The following is a 16,702-nucleotide window of genomic DNA, read 5'->3' as shown; positions in this document are numbered from 1 at the left end:
TATTCCTGCATGCTGGAGCGCCTCCTAACGTCCGGGCGAGCAAAACCGTGGATTTTTTTTTTATCAGACTCTATCAGACCATCAGACTTAAGTTTAAAATAATTTTTGTAAATAAATATTCCTAAAATTATTCCTACTAGTCTATTCCCTTTATTTCTGTCTCTGTCCATTCAGATTTTCTTTTCAAAGCATGTCAAGCATCTTCTGCGATTCGAGCCGGAGCTTCACAATTGTGTAAAAATGGTGGCCTTTGATACGGATCTTCATCTTCGGCAAGAGGGTGCCAAATTTGGCGAGTAGGGTGGGTGCGGAAGTGAGAACATGTTGTTTCTGGTGAGAAACTCATGTGTGAGAAGGTGACGTGGTAACACACGTGGTCAAAATAGCACGGGTCACACAGCTCCCTAAGTACACAGGATTATGTCTTTTAGCACACTGACTTATGAAGGTCGGTGCTCCCTGTGACTGTGCGTGTAGCCTTGTGCTGCCATCTATTGGCGTGTTACAAAACTAGTCTCAAAACCTTTTAATGCCACCTAAAAGATTACAAGCATTTTGATTTTTTGCATTTCTTCCCCGAACTTTACCGAAATTAAACAGAACCCTGACTTATAAACTGAGGTACGTACCGAACCGTGACGTATGTGATCCGTGACACCCCTGTGTGGGAGGGACCAAATTTTGGTTTGTAAATCAGGAACAGTCCAACGATGTCACTAAGATGTGCTCATTTATTAGAATCTGCAAATTATGTAAATGAATTGAGGATTTTGACAATAAATACAAAAAATTAGAAAAACAAAAACGATTTTTTATTGATTTGTTTTATATACATACATATGATACATACTTACATACTATACATACATACATACATACAAAGTCCAGTTTAGACAGCATGCCAAGTTTAAGTACTAATTCAGTATACAAACACACACACACACACACACACACACACACACACACACACACAAACATATACATTTACAAAAACTTGATCACGCGCATGTATACACGCACGAACACACACACACACACACACACACACACACACACACAAACTGCATAGACGCATCAGAGACCCACACACAACCCGAGCATCATGTAGCAGGGCTAACACTGCTGAATCAAGCCATGTCAGGATGCACCACATGAGAACATTCTGTCCACAATGCATCACCCAACCCTCGATGAGAAACATTTTGTCATCCAAACTTTTCACAATGACTACATTTTCTAGTCTCAAAACTTTTTGATGCCACCTCATACAAGGACATTTACAAGATCGACTTTTCAAGAAAAGGTGGACATCGTGAGTAAACAATTCAAACCCGTTGGTAAACTTTTTATCTTTACTGTTGAATTTGCACAAAAACACACAATTTGCCGGTATTTCAGATCAGGGATCTGTTCTCTAGACCACATGGCTTCATACACTTCACCAAATATACAGAAACCTCAGGGGAAACAGCAGTGAAGGTGTGTGAATGCAAACTAAACAGGAGCAAGAGAGTTTGCACTTTTCAGGTGCTTTCACATAAGCACTGATTAATGATTTGGAAATAAATGCTTGTGTATTTTCCTCTTCTGTGAGACAGAAACTATTCAACTGCAGTGAAAGTAGTTTGATATTGAAACGACTACAGAAAGTGAACAAAATAGGTGGGAAATGTTGTGTTGCAAAATCCGTCTGTCGGCGTGAGCTGCAAAAACACGAGCACCAAAATCCAAACGGTACCAGAGGACACACATTTGAGAACAGCAGAGATGTATGTGTTAAAGGCAGATGCAAAGGCAGGAGCAGGACTGTTCTAAAACATGAGACAGACTTTTTTAAGAAATTAAATATTACAGACATCTCTGTGAGGACAAATAAAAATTCACTAAATCTGAGTATCAAAATAAAGAATGCAAGGCTTGGTAAGTGTCTTACTTCGGTATATATGGTGTCATTGTAAAATTGTGAAGAAAACACTCTTCTTAGGTCAACATGTGGGGCATGGGCCAAGTCATTCTGGATGTTATGGACCATATCTTTTCGAAATTATGAAGTACTCCAACTTCCTCTATTGAACAAGATTTCTACCAGGTACCAGGGTCATTGTTTTTTGTCTAGTGGTGTGGTGAAGAAAACCTCAAGAGGTCCAGGTGTGAAATATTAAATGCAGTTGAAAGTCTGCTATGATGTAGATGTCATTGATGCAATGGAGGATATTGTAAGAGCATTTTGCAACCTTGTGTGTTTCTAAACCCTTTGCTTTATTACCGTACATGGTCACATGGTTTGGATGGAACTGTTAGTTTGGTTGGAGAAGCATTGACACTAAAGACTGAATAAACTTCAGTCTGATGAAGCTTTGGTAGAAATTTGCAGAATTTTGGGGTCTTTTTGACAGACAGTGACAGCAGACATCGTTTCTTGATCAATGGATATCGACAGATTGCCGGGAAGTCTTTTGAGACAGTGTTCCAGGGTAAAAGGTTTGTGTGGTAACCCAGTGGAAGTCAGTTGAAAGGCTGAATGGCACCGGGAATTCTGGGTGTATTCTGGGCAAAAGAAACAACTGATTCCAATCCTTTTCACAGCAAACTGTTGTCAGGAAACAACTGATTTTCTAGTTGTTTCTGTGCCGTGTCAGACTGATTGCTCATTTTGTCTCTTACACATCTCCCTTCTTTTTTTTATGGTGTTGTGCCTGGTTGTAAAGTCTGTGTATTTGAGTTATTATAGACCTTCAGTTGGCTGGTTAGAGACCTGTCTGGTCATTTCCTGTTTATCGCTACTCATCAGCAAGGGGTTTTAGACTGGTATTTAGGAAAACCCAAAGCGATCAGCAGTTTTTGTAAAACTCAAACCAGCCTATTTGGTACCAAAACTCAGTTAAAATCACCGAGAGCCTGAGTTAATGTACAAAATCTAATCTTTTAGATTTTATGCATTGTGCTGCTATCGCGTTATAACACAGGTGAGTGTATATGAGGTGGTATCAAACAGTTTCGAGACTAATGGCGTTTCCATGTCTGCGATTTCATCGTGGACAGCAAGTTAGAACAAAGAGCAAACGTGAAATTGTCCGAGTTGTTTGACACGACATACGTTTGACATACGGCGATGCTGCAACGAGTCTTTCGCGTGCGGAAAAAACAACGAGAGATCAGGAAGACCTTCAATGAGATTTACCACCGAAAACCTTCTAAACCTTTCAGCAACTTGTGCATGATGATAGTCGGAGAACAATCTACATGCTCTCACTTCTGCACCCACCCTACTCGCCAAATTCAGCTCCTGCGGACTTCACCCTCTTCCCGAAGATGAAGACGAAGGTTTTGACACCGTTGCCAAAATCCGGCACGAATCTCAGAAGGACCTTGACACGCTTTGAAAAGAAGACTTCCAGGACACGTTCCAGAAGAACACTGGGAGCACTGTGTTTCTGTGCAAGGGGACCATTTTGAAGGTGATAGAGTGGAAACATAGATAAAGATAAAAATGTACAACTATTTTACTTTGTAAGCAGACACTTTATGAATGTAAACATTTACAAACGATTCAACAAATCTATCGAATAATTATTACCTTTAGTCCAGAATATCTGATATGGGGTCAACAGTACAAAGTAATAGAGAGTGTGTTAGAGAAGTGAAGAAAAGAGTGCAGGCAGGGTGGAGTGGGTGGAGAAGAGTGATAGCAGGAGTGATTTGTAATAGAAGAGTATCTGTGAGAGTGAAAGGGAAAGTTTATAGGACTGTGGTGAGACCTGAGATGTATGGATTAGAGACAGTGGCATTAAGTAAAAGACAAGAGGTGGAGCTGGAGGTAGCAGAGCTGAAGATGTTGAGGTTTTCATTGGGAGTGACGACGATGGACAGTCATAGAAATGAGTTTATTAGAGGGACAGCGCATGTAGGACGTTTTGGAGACAAGGAGAGGGAGGTGTGATTGACATGGTTTGGACATGTGCAGAGAAGGGACATGGGGTATATCAGTAGGAGAATGCTGAGAATGGAGACACCAGGAAGGAGGAAAAGAGGAAGGCCAAGGAGGAGGTTTGAAAAAAAGGTTGTTGAAAGATTTATGACCAAACTCTTGATGTCACCCATATGAGGATGGGTTCCCCTTTGAGTCTGGTTCCTCTCAAGGTTTCTTCCTCATATCATCTAAGGGAGTTTTTCCTTGCCACTGTCGCCACGGCTTGCTCATCAGGGACAAACGCACACCATTCACCTTCACTGTTGTTTTCTGTAAAGCTGCTTTGAGACAATGTCTGTTGTGAAAAGCGCTATACAAATAAACTTGACTTGACTTGACTTGAGGTTTATGGATGTGGTGAGGGAAGACATGCAGGTAGTTGGTGTGAAAGAAGCAGATGTAGAGGACAGGGTGTATGGAGGCGGATGATCCGCTGTGGCGCCCCCTAATGGGAGAAGCCGAAAGAAGTTGTCCACATTATCTGATAATAGGGAAAATGTTCAGAAAAAAATGTCCCTATTGTGCTTTTATTCTGATCTTTGTTTTTAAGCCACTTGGACATGCTTGGACTGGTCATGTGCTGTTGATGCGTGACAGAAAAAATGCTTCTGAGTAAACAGTATGATTGGTCTTTGTAAGCTGTTTTAATTATCAGTAGCAGGAATATATTTTGTTCCAAATTCACACCTGTTCCACAAATGTTCAACAGATTCTCCACTATTTCTTTATAAATTTGGTTTGTTACACGTGTTTTTTGTGTGAAATGTGTCCATGTATGAAATATGCATACAAAATGTGTCCACGTATTCGTATCCAATGTTTTCGGTACAGGGATTGTGGTTCTGTACACGTGTGTACCGAATGCATTTTTTACATGTGGAACAAAGTTCAAATCTGAGTTCCCTCAGGAACGTATAAAGTGGCCGAACACAAGTTTGTTTAGTCTCTGCCTCGCACTTTGTATGCATTTTTAAAAAAAAATATTATTATTAAACTTGAAAACATGTACAACAATAGCAGGGGTATAAAAAAAAAAAAAAAAAAAAAAAAAAAAAAAAAAAAAAAAACCCAGAGTTAGCGCAGTGTCACTGTGGTGGTCACTCAGTACCTCAGAACTAGCGTGAGCTACTTCCTGGCTAGCGGCTAATTTTGAATTCGGCTTCAAATTTGCTCTTAAAAGGATAAAATCCTGACAATTCCACATATCGAGGGAGTGAAGGAATAAAGGATGGAAGGAATGAAGTCATTTGTGTTAAGTGTGCTGAAAGAAGTGGAACAGATACGTAGATCATATCTTTAGAAAATTCAATATTAAATTTAACACACACACAAACACACACTTGTATATACACATCTGTATTACAAAATTGGGTAAGTAAACTATTTAATTTTGCATTATTTCATTTTTATCTAATCAGTTTGATTAATTACTCAATTTAACCAATATAATAAGTTTATTGTATTAAATTGATTTATTCCATTTTATTTTTAGGAAATATATTATTTTATATTATTTAACCAAGCAGGAATTTTATTTAAAATTGTTTTAAAAATGCAAACTGATATTCATATTTACTTTTAATCACCACATTATCTGTGTAAAGCTGCTTTGAGACAATGTTCATTGTTAAAAACGCTATACAAATAAACATGAATTAAATTCACAAATGTTAATAAACTGTTAATAAATTTTTTCGCATTTCTTCCCCGAACTTTACCGAAATTAAACAGAACCCTGACTTATAAACTGAGGTACGTACCGAACCGTGACGTATGTGATCCGTGACACCCCTGTGTGGGAGGGACTACATTTTTATTTGTAAATCAGGAACAGTCCAAAGACTCCACTAAGATGTGCTCATTTATTAGAATCTGCAAATTATGTAAATGAATTGAGGATTTTGATAAATACAAAAAAATGAGGAAAAACAAACACGATTTTTCATTGATTTGTTTTATATACATACATATGATACATACGTACATACTATACATACATACATACATGATTAACATTTATAAAAACTCACTTCTCTCCCAAAGTCCAGTTTAGACAGCATGCCAAGTTTAAGTACTGATTCAGTACACAAACACACACAAACACATACACTTACAAGGACTTGATCACGTGAGCAAACGTATGTATGCACGCACGCACGCACGCGCACACACACACACACACACAAACTGCATAGACGCATCAGAGACCCACACACAACCCGAGCATCATGTAGCAGGGCTAACACTGCTGAATCAAGCCATGTCAGGATGCACCACATGAGAACATTCTGTCCACAATGCATCACCCAACCCTCGATGAGAAACATTTTGTCATCCAAACTTTTCACAATGACTACATTTTCTAATAATAATAATAATAATAATAATAATAAAAAGACGTAGCTGCATTTCCTGGAAAAAAAAAACAAAACAGCAGAAATATGAGAGAGACAAATATGTGGGTGGGGGGAGGGGAAGTATCTCAAACGAGAGTTCAATGTCTTATAAAAATAGATGTAGGTATATACACACACACACACACACACACACACACACACACACACACACACACACACACACACACACGATATTTCCCTGCCCTCAGTGGAAAAAAAAAAAGAAAAAAAAAGAATGCAGTGTGAGAAAGAAGCAGTTCGGATGTGTACGACGTGCCGACCGTATTCGCTCTCCGCCTGTTTTCATACTCCATCGCTTCACCCTGTCGAATGGGGGAAAGACATGTGCAGGTATACAGTATTTCAAATTCACAAAGGATTAAAATCTATCGACGTTTCCACAAAACCTTTTGTACCATAATGTTTTCTTGCATTCAGGCGAATAAAAAAAACAACAACACACTTAACATCAAACGTCCTCCCTCGCCGGCTGCGGTGTCAGAAATGCATCGGAACCAATCAAATGTGTGGAAAAGGGCATAAAAAAATAAACCTGTGGCTGAGCAGATAAACGGACGTCGCTCTTCACGTGTAAACAGCACAGAGCTCCGTCTTGCGTCACTTTTCACTAATTTTTACTCCAGTGTGCACCGACTCAGCCGGGTCGCTGTGCATTTGGTTTTTTTCATGTGTTTTACGTGAGGAATAATTTATGGTAGTCGTGGTGTTTTCTTGCTGTTGTTGCTGCCCCCTGCTGTGCTCGTGTGAGACTGCCGTCTTTGCTTTTCCGCTTCGATTTCTCCAGTCACTCTTATGGTCCAACATCTTCAACATCTGCGTGGAGAGGTTACTCGTACTCAAGGAACTGTTTATGGTAAAACAGTAGATATCTGAGAGAAGAAAAGAGAAGAAAAGAGAACTGTTAAAATTCAGAAGTGTCTGTAATCAGAACAGTTTAATAAAACATGATTAAAAATGTGATTATCGAACACATTTAATTCGATTCCAACTTCAGGTTAGTTTGATTTGTCGACGGCTTTTAACACACGTTGTCTCAAAGAAGCTTTGTGGTAATAAAGCAGTTATAAAGCTTTATTGAAGAGTTCAGTGCCTATAAGTTTGTTCCTTATAATTGCAAGATTTTTTAATTGGTGCTGTAACTGGTGTACTTTACAGCACAGTGAAATTCTTTCTTCACGTATGTTAGTGAAGTTAGGAATCTGGGGTCAGAGCGCAGGGTCAGCCATGATAAAGTGCTACTGGAGTGCAGAGAGTTAAGGGCCTTGCTCAGGGGCCCCAAGAGTGGCAGCTTGGCGATACTGTGGCTTTAGACGGCCTCCCCCCCGACCTTCTGATCAGTAACCCTGAGATGTCTCGTGTGTCCCCATGAGGGTTTTTTTCCATGTATTGCTGAGACACTCGTGTCTTGGATTTGTGTCAGTTCATAAATGTTTGGGGTTGGGTTCTGTGCCTGGGACAGAGTGAATGTGTGCGTCAGTGAGACGACTCCTGCGTGTGCTTTTGTTCATCTTTAGAACAGTGAGATGTTGCTCACACAGAGATCTTCAGACTTCCACGTGGAGAATTCGAGAAGCCTGTAGATGAAAAGCCTGTAGGGGCATCGTCTCAGGAATTAGGATTAGAAACCAAGCAGCGCCCACGGCATCAAACTGTGCCAGTTATAACAGAAATATTACTACCTCAAGGACCAGATATAATGGATCCGCAGGCTGGAAGTGGTCTGGGGTCCCTGAGTTTCACATGTCTGCTTTAGCGGCAAAAACGAAACTCAATTCTGTCTAAAGAGCAAAAGTTCACACCTCAAAGTCCTCCAACTCTGTCTAGAAACAGCCGTGCAGACTGTCTATCAGGGGTATGAGGAGTTTTTACTATATTTTAAAGACGACTTAGTCTAAATTTCCAAATGGTGTTTCCGTCTAAAAAACGCTCCACATCCACACTACCGTTTTCAATCGTTTCCCCAAAAGTCGCTCGTTCCACACTGAAACGTCCCCAAAAAAAACTAATGTAAAATGCAAAACGTTAGACCCTTCAATGACTAAAATGCGTCATTGTTTCTAAAAGCCTTCTAAGCCTTCGTTTTCACAATCGACACAAAAAAAATCTGTGTGGACTGAAGGAAAAAAAAAAAAAAAAAAAAAAAAAAAAAAGAGAAAAAATGTTTTCTCAAGGGGGAAAAAAAAAAAGGATTAGTGTGGACATGACCTCAGAGTGCACAGGCTGGGTTAGGGTTTATGTTTATATGGACATTCCACATGTACCTTCTGTACTGTACTGATTTGTGCTACAGTGTCACTGTTTACTGTCTCCTTGTATTATGTTCTCTGTTTGTTTGCACTAAATGTTATACATTTGCACTTTAAATTGTAAGTTTTGCTTAGTTCCTTTTTGTTGGTCCGGGGGGGGAACGTTGTTTCGTTGCACTGTGTACTGCACTGTATACGGCAGGAATACGACAATAAAAGACAGACTGGCAGAGGGAAAAGGCCTGTGCACGCCAGCTTTCTGCCAGTTAAATGCAGGGCCAGATGTTGGAGGGTCCTGAGAGTTCACTCCCTTGTGTTTTGCAGACAGATTTGTTAGACAGAGGTGTAGGGGCCATTGAGGTGGTGGAGGGAGAGGAGTCCCGCGTGCTGTACATGATCCCGGCGAAGGAGGCCAAGTAAAGCACAGACTATACAGATTAAGAAGAAGTGCCTGGCCATCAGGTGGACCATCCTCACCACCTGGTACTACATACTGCTGTGTCCTTATCACCCTCTTCAAATGTATTCAACATAAATCTGGAGTCTATTTTACTCCACACCTTCACCCTCACATGATTCTATACCTGACAATACACACTGATCAGCCAGAACATTATGACCGCCTGCCTAATATTGTGTTACTGCCAAAACAATATCGATCATCAACAGCATGAACTTCTTCAGCAGTTTAAACTGCAGGAGCTCGTCTGTTGGATCGGACCACACGGACCAGCCTTTGCTCCACACGTGCATCAATGAGCCTCGCCCCTTTTTCCTGCTTCTAACACGTCAACTTTGAGAGGTGCCATTAAGAAGAGATAAACAGTGATCTTCACATCACTGCTCAGAATGTTATAATGTCAGAATGTCGTTCCTTGTCGGGGTCCATGGTTTGATTGAAGACAATTAAAAAAGATTCTTAAAAGCATGTTTTATGTTTAATGAGGAAACCTAATTTAACAGATTGGTCGTTTTCTGAGCCAAATAAAGAACTTGCGCTTTAATTTCACTACCAGTTGGTGTGTTTTTAAAAAGCTGATTCAGACTCTGAGAACATGAAGATGGTCCTGCTGTGGTAATTTTAACACCTCTAATGCAAACCCTGACATAAATCTGAACAAATGTTCATTCTGGAAAGTTACAGCTCTCTGTTTATGCACATATCTGAGAGCACTGAAGAACGAGAGACCAGATGGTTACAACACAATATTTCAATATTTAGCAAAATATCTGTAGCAGTATGTACAATTAAAATGATCATATTATAGGAAAAGGATGACATTAAGTAATACATGTAGTGCAATTGATTATTATGAAGCTCTTTGGGTGTAGTTTGTACTCTACTATAGCGATCATGCTAGCTATTTGCTAAGAGGCATTCTTTCGAAGGCGAGTGTGACTGACCCTTCACTGTCCAGCACGTCCTTAATGCTGGCTTTAGTGATGATGGCGTCATCACATTTAAACCATTGGTCCTTATGCTGGCGGATAAAGGTGGTGTAATGGCCGCTCTCCAGTGTGCCCTGATGATTCACTACAGCAAAGAGAGAATACCTGCAGAAAGACAGGAGGAGAAACGGATGACGACCAGATTCAGGAGGAAGAGCAGCTGAGATCACTAGTAGTGTGTGTGAGGTGGAGGGAGAACCAGGAGGAGGCACTTACTTGTTATCATTGTTTAACGAGTCTACTGGCTGCTGGTACTGTCCGTTCATCCGACTCTCTTTACTGAAAATACAAACACTCGTCATTCACAGCTCACAAAACTCACCTGAGATGTTCAGATGGTTTCATCAGTTACCACAGCTTAATTTGACACCATTTACACAGTTCCCCAAATTCATTCACGTGTGTGTCTGTGTGTGTGTAAAAGAGGGACTGTAAGGGGCTGGTGCTGAGAGGATCGGGCAGCAGTCGAAGGCGGGGGCCTCGACAACCCGATCCCTGGACACGGAAGCTAGCTCTAGGGATGTGGAATGTCACCTCGCTGGCGGGGGAAGGAGCCCGAGATTGTGCGTGAGGTTGAAAGGTTCCGACTAGAGATAGTCGGGATCACCTCTACGCACGGCTTGGGCTCTGGAACCACACTCCTCGAGAGAGGATGGACTCTTCACCACTCTGGAGTTGCCCATGGTGAAAGGCGGCGGGCTGGTGTGGGTTTTGTTAATAGGCCCCCAGCTTAGCCGCCATGTGTTGGAGTTTACCCCGGTGAATGAGGGGGTCGTTTCCCTGCGCCTACGGGTCGGGGATAGGTCTCTCACTGTCGTGTGTGCCTACGGGCCAAACGGCAGTGTAGAGTACCCGGCCTTCTTGGGGTCTCTGGGAGGGGTGCTGGACAGTGCTCCGACTGGGGACTCCGTCGTTCTACTGGGAGACTTCAACGCCCACGTGGGCAGCGACAGTGACACCTGGAGGGGCGTGATTGGGAGGAACGCCCCCCCCTGATCTGAACCCGAGCGGTGTTCAGTTATTGGACTTCTGTGCTAGTTACAGTTTGTCCATAACGAACACCATGTTCAAGCATAAGGGTGTCCATCAGTGCACGTGGCACCAGGACACCCTAGGCCGTAGGTCGATGATCGACTTTGTGGTCGTTTCATCTGACCTGCGGCCGTATGTCTTCGGACACTCGGGTAAAGAGAGGGGCGGAGCTGTCAACTGATCACCACCTGGTGGTGAGTTGGATCCGATGGCGGGGGAGGAAGCTGGACAGACTCGGCAGACCCAAGCGTACTGTGAGGGTCTGCTGGGAACGTTTGGCCGAGTCTCCTGTCAGAGAGATCTTTAACTCCCACCTCCGGCGGAGCTTTGACCGGATCCCGAAGGGAGGCCGGAGATATTGAGTCCGAGTGGACCATGTTCTCCACCTCCATTGTCGAAGCGGCCGCTCGGAGCTGTGGCCGTAAGGTCTCCGGTGCCTGTCGAGGCGGCAATCCCCGAACCCGGTGGTGGCAACCGGTAGTAAGGGATGCCGTCAAGCTGAAGAAGGAGTCCTATCGGGCCTGGTTGGCTTGTGGGACTCCTGAGGCAGCTGACGGGTACCGGCAGGCCAAGCAAACTGCAGCCCGGGTGGTTGTGGAGGCAAAAACTCGGGCCTGGGAGGAGTTTGGTGAGGCCATGGAGAAGGACTATCGGCTGGCCTCGAAGAGATTCTGGCAAACCGTCCGGCGCCTCAGGAGAGGGAAGCAGTGCCCTACCAATGCTGTTTACAGTGGAGGTGGGGAGCTGTTGACCTCAACTGGGGATGTCGTTGGACGGTGGAAGGAATACTTCAAGGATCTCCTCAATCCCGCCGTCACGTCTTCCATTGAGGAAGCAGAGGCTGAGGGCTCAGAGGTGGACTCGTCCATCACCCAAGCTGAAGTCACCGAGGTAGTAAAGAAACTCCTCGGTGGCAAGGCACCGGGGGTGGATGTGATCCGCCCTGAGTACCTCAAGTCTCTGGATGTTGTGGGGCTGTCTTGGCTGACAGAAATGTAGCACAGAAGCTCTTTCATGAACACCAAAGAGAACACCATGTCCACTGTGAAGCATGGTGGTGGTAGCCACGTTGCTATGAGGTCGCCTTTCAGTTAGGAAAATTAGGTTTTAAAATACACATTTAATATATATATCTAGAGCATTTTTGCAAGGAAGAGTAGAAGAAACGTTGCAGATCAAGGTCAAAAGAAAATGCGCCAACATATAACTTATAGTAAAGTGTGCTTTATTATATCTCTATATATCTTTCGTGCTTAATTATATCACACTTTCTTTATAATCACTTAATTAAAAAAGTGTGTAGACTTTTTTTGTATTCACTGTGTGTGTGTGTGTGTGTGTGTGTGTGTGTGTGTGTAAAATACAATATTACTAGAGGTCGACTGATATGGATTTGACCGATAGCCGGGTTGGACTGTACTTGCCGGACTGTAAATGATTGATCAATCGATAGTTTCTAAAATAGATACGGTATAGAAAATAAACAACACTGTAAAACACTACTGAACTCTTTTACACATTACTAAAAAAAAAAAAAGTACTGAATCATGAAAATTTACTAAATAAAATATATGAATATTTTAAATATATTATTAAATATTGAGAAAAATCAAAGACAATGCATTCAAACTGAAACAAAAAGTAACACTCCAAATAAATAAACACAGTTACATTAAAAACCCCACTTCAAAAAACAGCATGTAGCAACAGTGATTCACCTCTAGTCGCAACTCTTGTACTGTATAATGCGACCCGGAATATAACGCGATCGGATAGACTTTTTGCTGATAGTTAATAGTTCTAGCGATTAACGAAATAAATTATGAATTGTTTGACCTCTAAATATTAGGATGATCATTGTACTGTACTAAATGTTTAAACAGTAAACCAAAAAAGTTTTTACCTGGAGGCCATGAAGGGAGTCATATCGAGCTCGAGTGGAAACGAGACGTATGTGGTGATTTTCCTTCGGAGTTTTGCGGAATGCTCAAACCTCTAGAGCACATGGTAAGGAAACATTGGAATTTAGTGTGGGTTTAAAATGTTTCAAAAGTCAGGAAAACACACACACACACACACACACACACACACACACACACACACACACACACACACTCACTTTGAGGTGAAAGCATGCCACGATGGGGAGCCTCTTCATTGTCAGTTGCTTGGTGGACTCCTGGTAACTATGGCAACCGCTGCATTTGATTTTGGCACTGCTCCCCAAGTGCTCAGGCCGAGTAAATCTACAGCACAGGTGCACGCGCGCGCACACACACACACACACACACACACACCGCAGAGCATTTACCTTATCAGATCAAACTGTACACATGTTGTACAGAGGTGTGTGGGTGTGTGTGTCGTTGTTGTGAGGTTATACCTGTAAATAATCTAAAGTGCAAAATGTGTGTGTGTGTGTGTGTGTGTGTGTGTGTGTGTGAGAGAGAGAATGTTGTGAGGTTATAGCTGTAGATATGCTGTAGTGTGAGACGTGTGTGTGTGTGTTCAGTAATCCCCAGTAAACTGAAGGTGAGTGTGTGTGTGTGTGTGTGTGTGTGTGTGTGCGCGCGCGTGCGCATGTGTGCGCGCGTGTGTACCTCCGTAAGCAGTCGGTCAGTGTGGTAGCTCCACTCGGATGACTCTCTCCGTTCACGACGCTGCCGTCAGAGCCTGGACTGAGAGGCCAGAACGGAGTGGATGAACCCGGGAGGTCTAAACTGATGTCCCAGAATGGGTCTATTGTTGTCGATACCCCACTACAAGAATAACGTGTATATGTTTACTGTCAAGAAGGAATTATATTCCACATCTTAATATTTCTCGGATTTTAATATTATAGGCTGTGAGCAAAACCAGCACAAGGACTTAATAATAATAATAAAGTAATATCAAGTAATACAATAAAAAAACAGGGTAAATTCATGTAGATTTAAAATTGTACGAATATCCACTGACCATCAGTAACATATTAGTGATTTATGGTGTGTGACTACAAACAGTCATGAAACACACAGTTCTATATGATGTTTATGGACAGAGAGTCCAGTATCAGAGCTTTGGACAGGCTGCAGGTTTGCACTTTAACATGTAGCCTGAGGAGAGAAAAGAGAAGCTGATGTGCTTTTACAGCTGCTGCACCGCTCGAGCATCACGAGTACTGTAGCATTAGAGGAATTAAATAAATGAGCTATTCCTAGTAAGTAATCAACTTCAGGTGGTAACAGTAACTTTACTTCAATCCAGGCCTTTCTCACAAACACTCACACACACACACACACACACACACACACACATTTACCATGTACTGGACACACTTACATGAGGGCTATTACAAATAAATTATATATACAGATTTTAGAATAATTCTGATTATTATTGCTTATAAATTAAATACACACACACACACACACACACACACACACACCAAGACACAGAGACAGACACAGAGACTGACCCAGAGACACACACACACACAAAGAGACTGACCCAGAGATACAGAGACTGACCCAGAGATACAGAGACTGACCCAGAGAGACAGAGACTGACCCAGAGAGACAGAGACTGACCCAGAGAGAGACAGACAGACAGACAGACAGACAGACAGACAGACAGACAGACAGACAGACAGACAGACAGACACAAAGAGACTGACCCAGAGAGACCGAGACTGACCCAGAGAGACCGACACAGACACACAGACACACACAGCCTTACTGGCAGACTTGACATGTGACGTCCGATTGCAAGCCTCCAGTAAAGATTTGGTCAATGATGCAGTTGCAGTGATTCGGGTTGTTCGCCTTCTTCCCGTTGTCATCCCCTTGGTGGACGATCGGCGCAGCACAATAATGCAAGCAGACACAAAGTGTGGTCAGAAAAATATCAAAACAAGCAAAAAAAATAAAAATAAAATAAATAAATAAAAAAAGCCCGTCCCTTTCTGAGAGACAGCATGTCATATTACTAGAGGTTGACGGTTTTGCCGATAGTTGATTGCTGGAATTATTGGCAAAAATCCACACCGATAGTAAGCGATAAATTGGTCGACCTCTAAAAACACAGCATAATGTTTCCACCTGAACTACAGTATTTAACATTCCCTTATCGCACTAGAATAATTCCACCAGTATACCATCGTACACCTCCCGACTCCAGCCTAACACATGGAGAGGGGGTGCGGTTGGTGGCGTTACCTTTGCAGTGGCGATGTAGCACATCCAGGGCTGCGATGAGGAACTCGTGTGCATCCTGCTGCTCATAGCCAGCCAGGTGGCGTGCATGTGTCCACACCAGGTGCAGCAGCCGAAAGGGAATGTGGGGAGAGCGATGGCCCGAGTAAAACTGACAAAACAAGACAATGAGTCTTATCTATTTTTATCTACACACTGTAGATCCAAATCCGCACAGTCAATTTCTCTCTCCTCTTCTCGTACTGTAGGGTAAATAAGACTATCAGAAGAAACTGTTCAAAATCTTTTGGGGGAATTCAGAGTCCATTTCTGAGTAATTGTTTAACAAGACAAAAGGCATGAGTTCTGTATTCTCGTATTAAATCTATTGTCATGTAATTAAACTAGCAAAAAGGCATCAATGTGGTAAACAGCCAGAGCACAAACTGTAGACGTGCATGTAACGTGAGCATGGACTGTCCCTGGGCGTGTGCTGAATCAGGCTCAGTGGTTAAGATCCATGACCTCCTGCTTAGACGGCGAGGAATCAAAATCTCAGCTCAGATGTACAAATGAGATGCATATAAAATGTTCACTTGCGAGTTGTAAATGTGTGAGTATGGAGTAGTACAGGATTGAACTGCACATCATTTGTCAATTGTCATAACAATATCATACACTGCCAAAACAAAGGTTTCCCACAATTATATTTTGTTGGAGCGATTTTTGCTTTGATTACATCATCACGACTTTTACTTTCTGAGTTGCTTTTATTTCTCGCCCAAGATGTTGTGCTGATGATAAAAAAGTCGAACTGCTGTGCAAATGTCCCACAGATTCTCAGCTCGGGTCTGGACACTGTGGTGGCAAATACATTTGTGAAATTGCTCCCTGAAACCCACTTTCAATGTCATCTTGGAATTATGCCCATGCCATCAGAGAAGGTAAATAAATTCCATTGTTCAACAAACCTGAAGATTCGTTATACTCAGAAAGTCAGCTTACCTCATTTTCTGAGCACATAACATTAACCTGACCAAATGAAGCAACCCCAGATCATAACATCGCCCCCACATAGTGCAGCACTTCATGCACCAAACACTCTGGAGGAGGGTAAATCTGGATTTGTCAGACCACATGCTCCATTGCTCCCTAGTTAAATTAAAGCCTTTTCCCCATTAGAATCACTGATCAGTGTTTTAAGGCTAAACAGCTGTTTATACTGTGACTTCTCTTTGTATCGTGTGTGGAAATGCTCTTAATTTCACTATGAAACACACCCATGAGTACCCAAAAACAACCGCCTGAAACAGTGTGGTGATGAAGTTACTTGTGAATGAAGGTGTGAAACCCACAGATATCAACAGAAGACTTCAAGCACAGCACGGTGATGAGACGCTCAGCTGCAGTAAGACG

The 16,702-nt window shown here is 42.3% G+C and overlaps 1 protein-coding gene across 1 annotated transcript in view; it reads right to left on the bottom strand.

The window, feature by feature from the left end:
- Positions 1–5,908: 5,908 nt before the first annotated feature.
- usp22 (ubiquitin specific peptidase 22) overlaps positions 5,909–16,702 on the bottom strand; it is a 34,674-nt gene continuing 23,880 nt past the window's right edge. The window contains exons 6-13 of the mRNA XM_083557137.1: positions 15,311–15,458; positions 14,832–14,937; positions 13,715–13,873; positions 13,234–13,360; positions 13,018–13,109; positions 10,299–10,361; positions 10,038–10,187; positions 5,909–7,256 (exon numbers count right to left, since the gene is read on the bottom strand). Of these exons, the coding sequence (XP_083413263.1) occupies positions 7,214–7,256; positions 10,038–10,187; positions 10,299–10,361; positions 13,018–13,109; positions 13,234–13,360; positions 13,715–13,873; positions 14,832–14,937; positions 15,311–15,458 (888 nt within the window). The 3' untranslated portion in view covers positions 5,909–7,213. The remainder of the gene's footprint in view (positions 7,257–10,037; positions 10,188–10,298; positions 10,362–13,017; positions 13,110–13,233; positions 13,361–13,714; positions 13,874–14,831; positions 14,938–15,310; positions 15,459–16,702) is intronic.

The sequence above is a fragment of the Silurus aristotelis genome (genome assembly GCF_946808225.1).
Source record: "Silurus aristotelis genome assembly, chromosome: 12".
NCBI lineage: Eukaryota > Metazoa > Chordata > Actinopteri > Siluriformes > Siluridae > Silurus > Silurus aristotelis.
The sequence above is the reverse complement of the archived record's forward strand: the minus strand, read 5'-3'. Positions and strand labels throughout refer to the sequence as shown.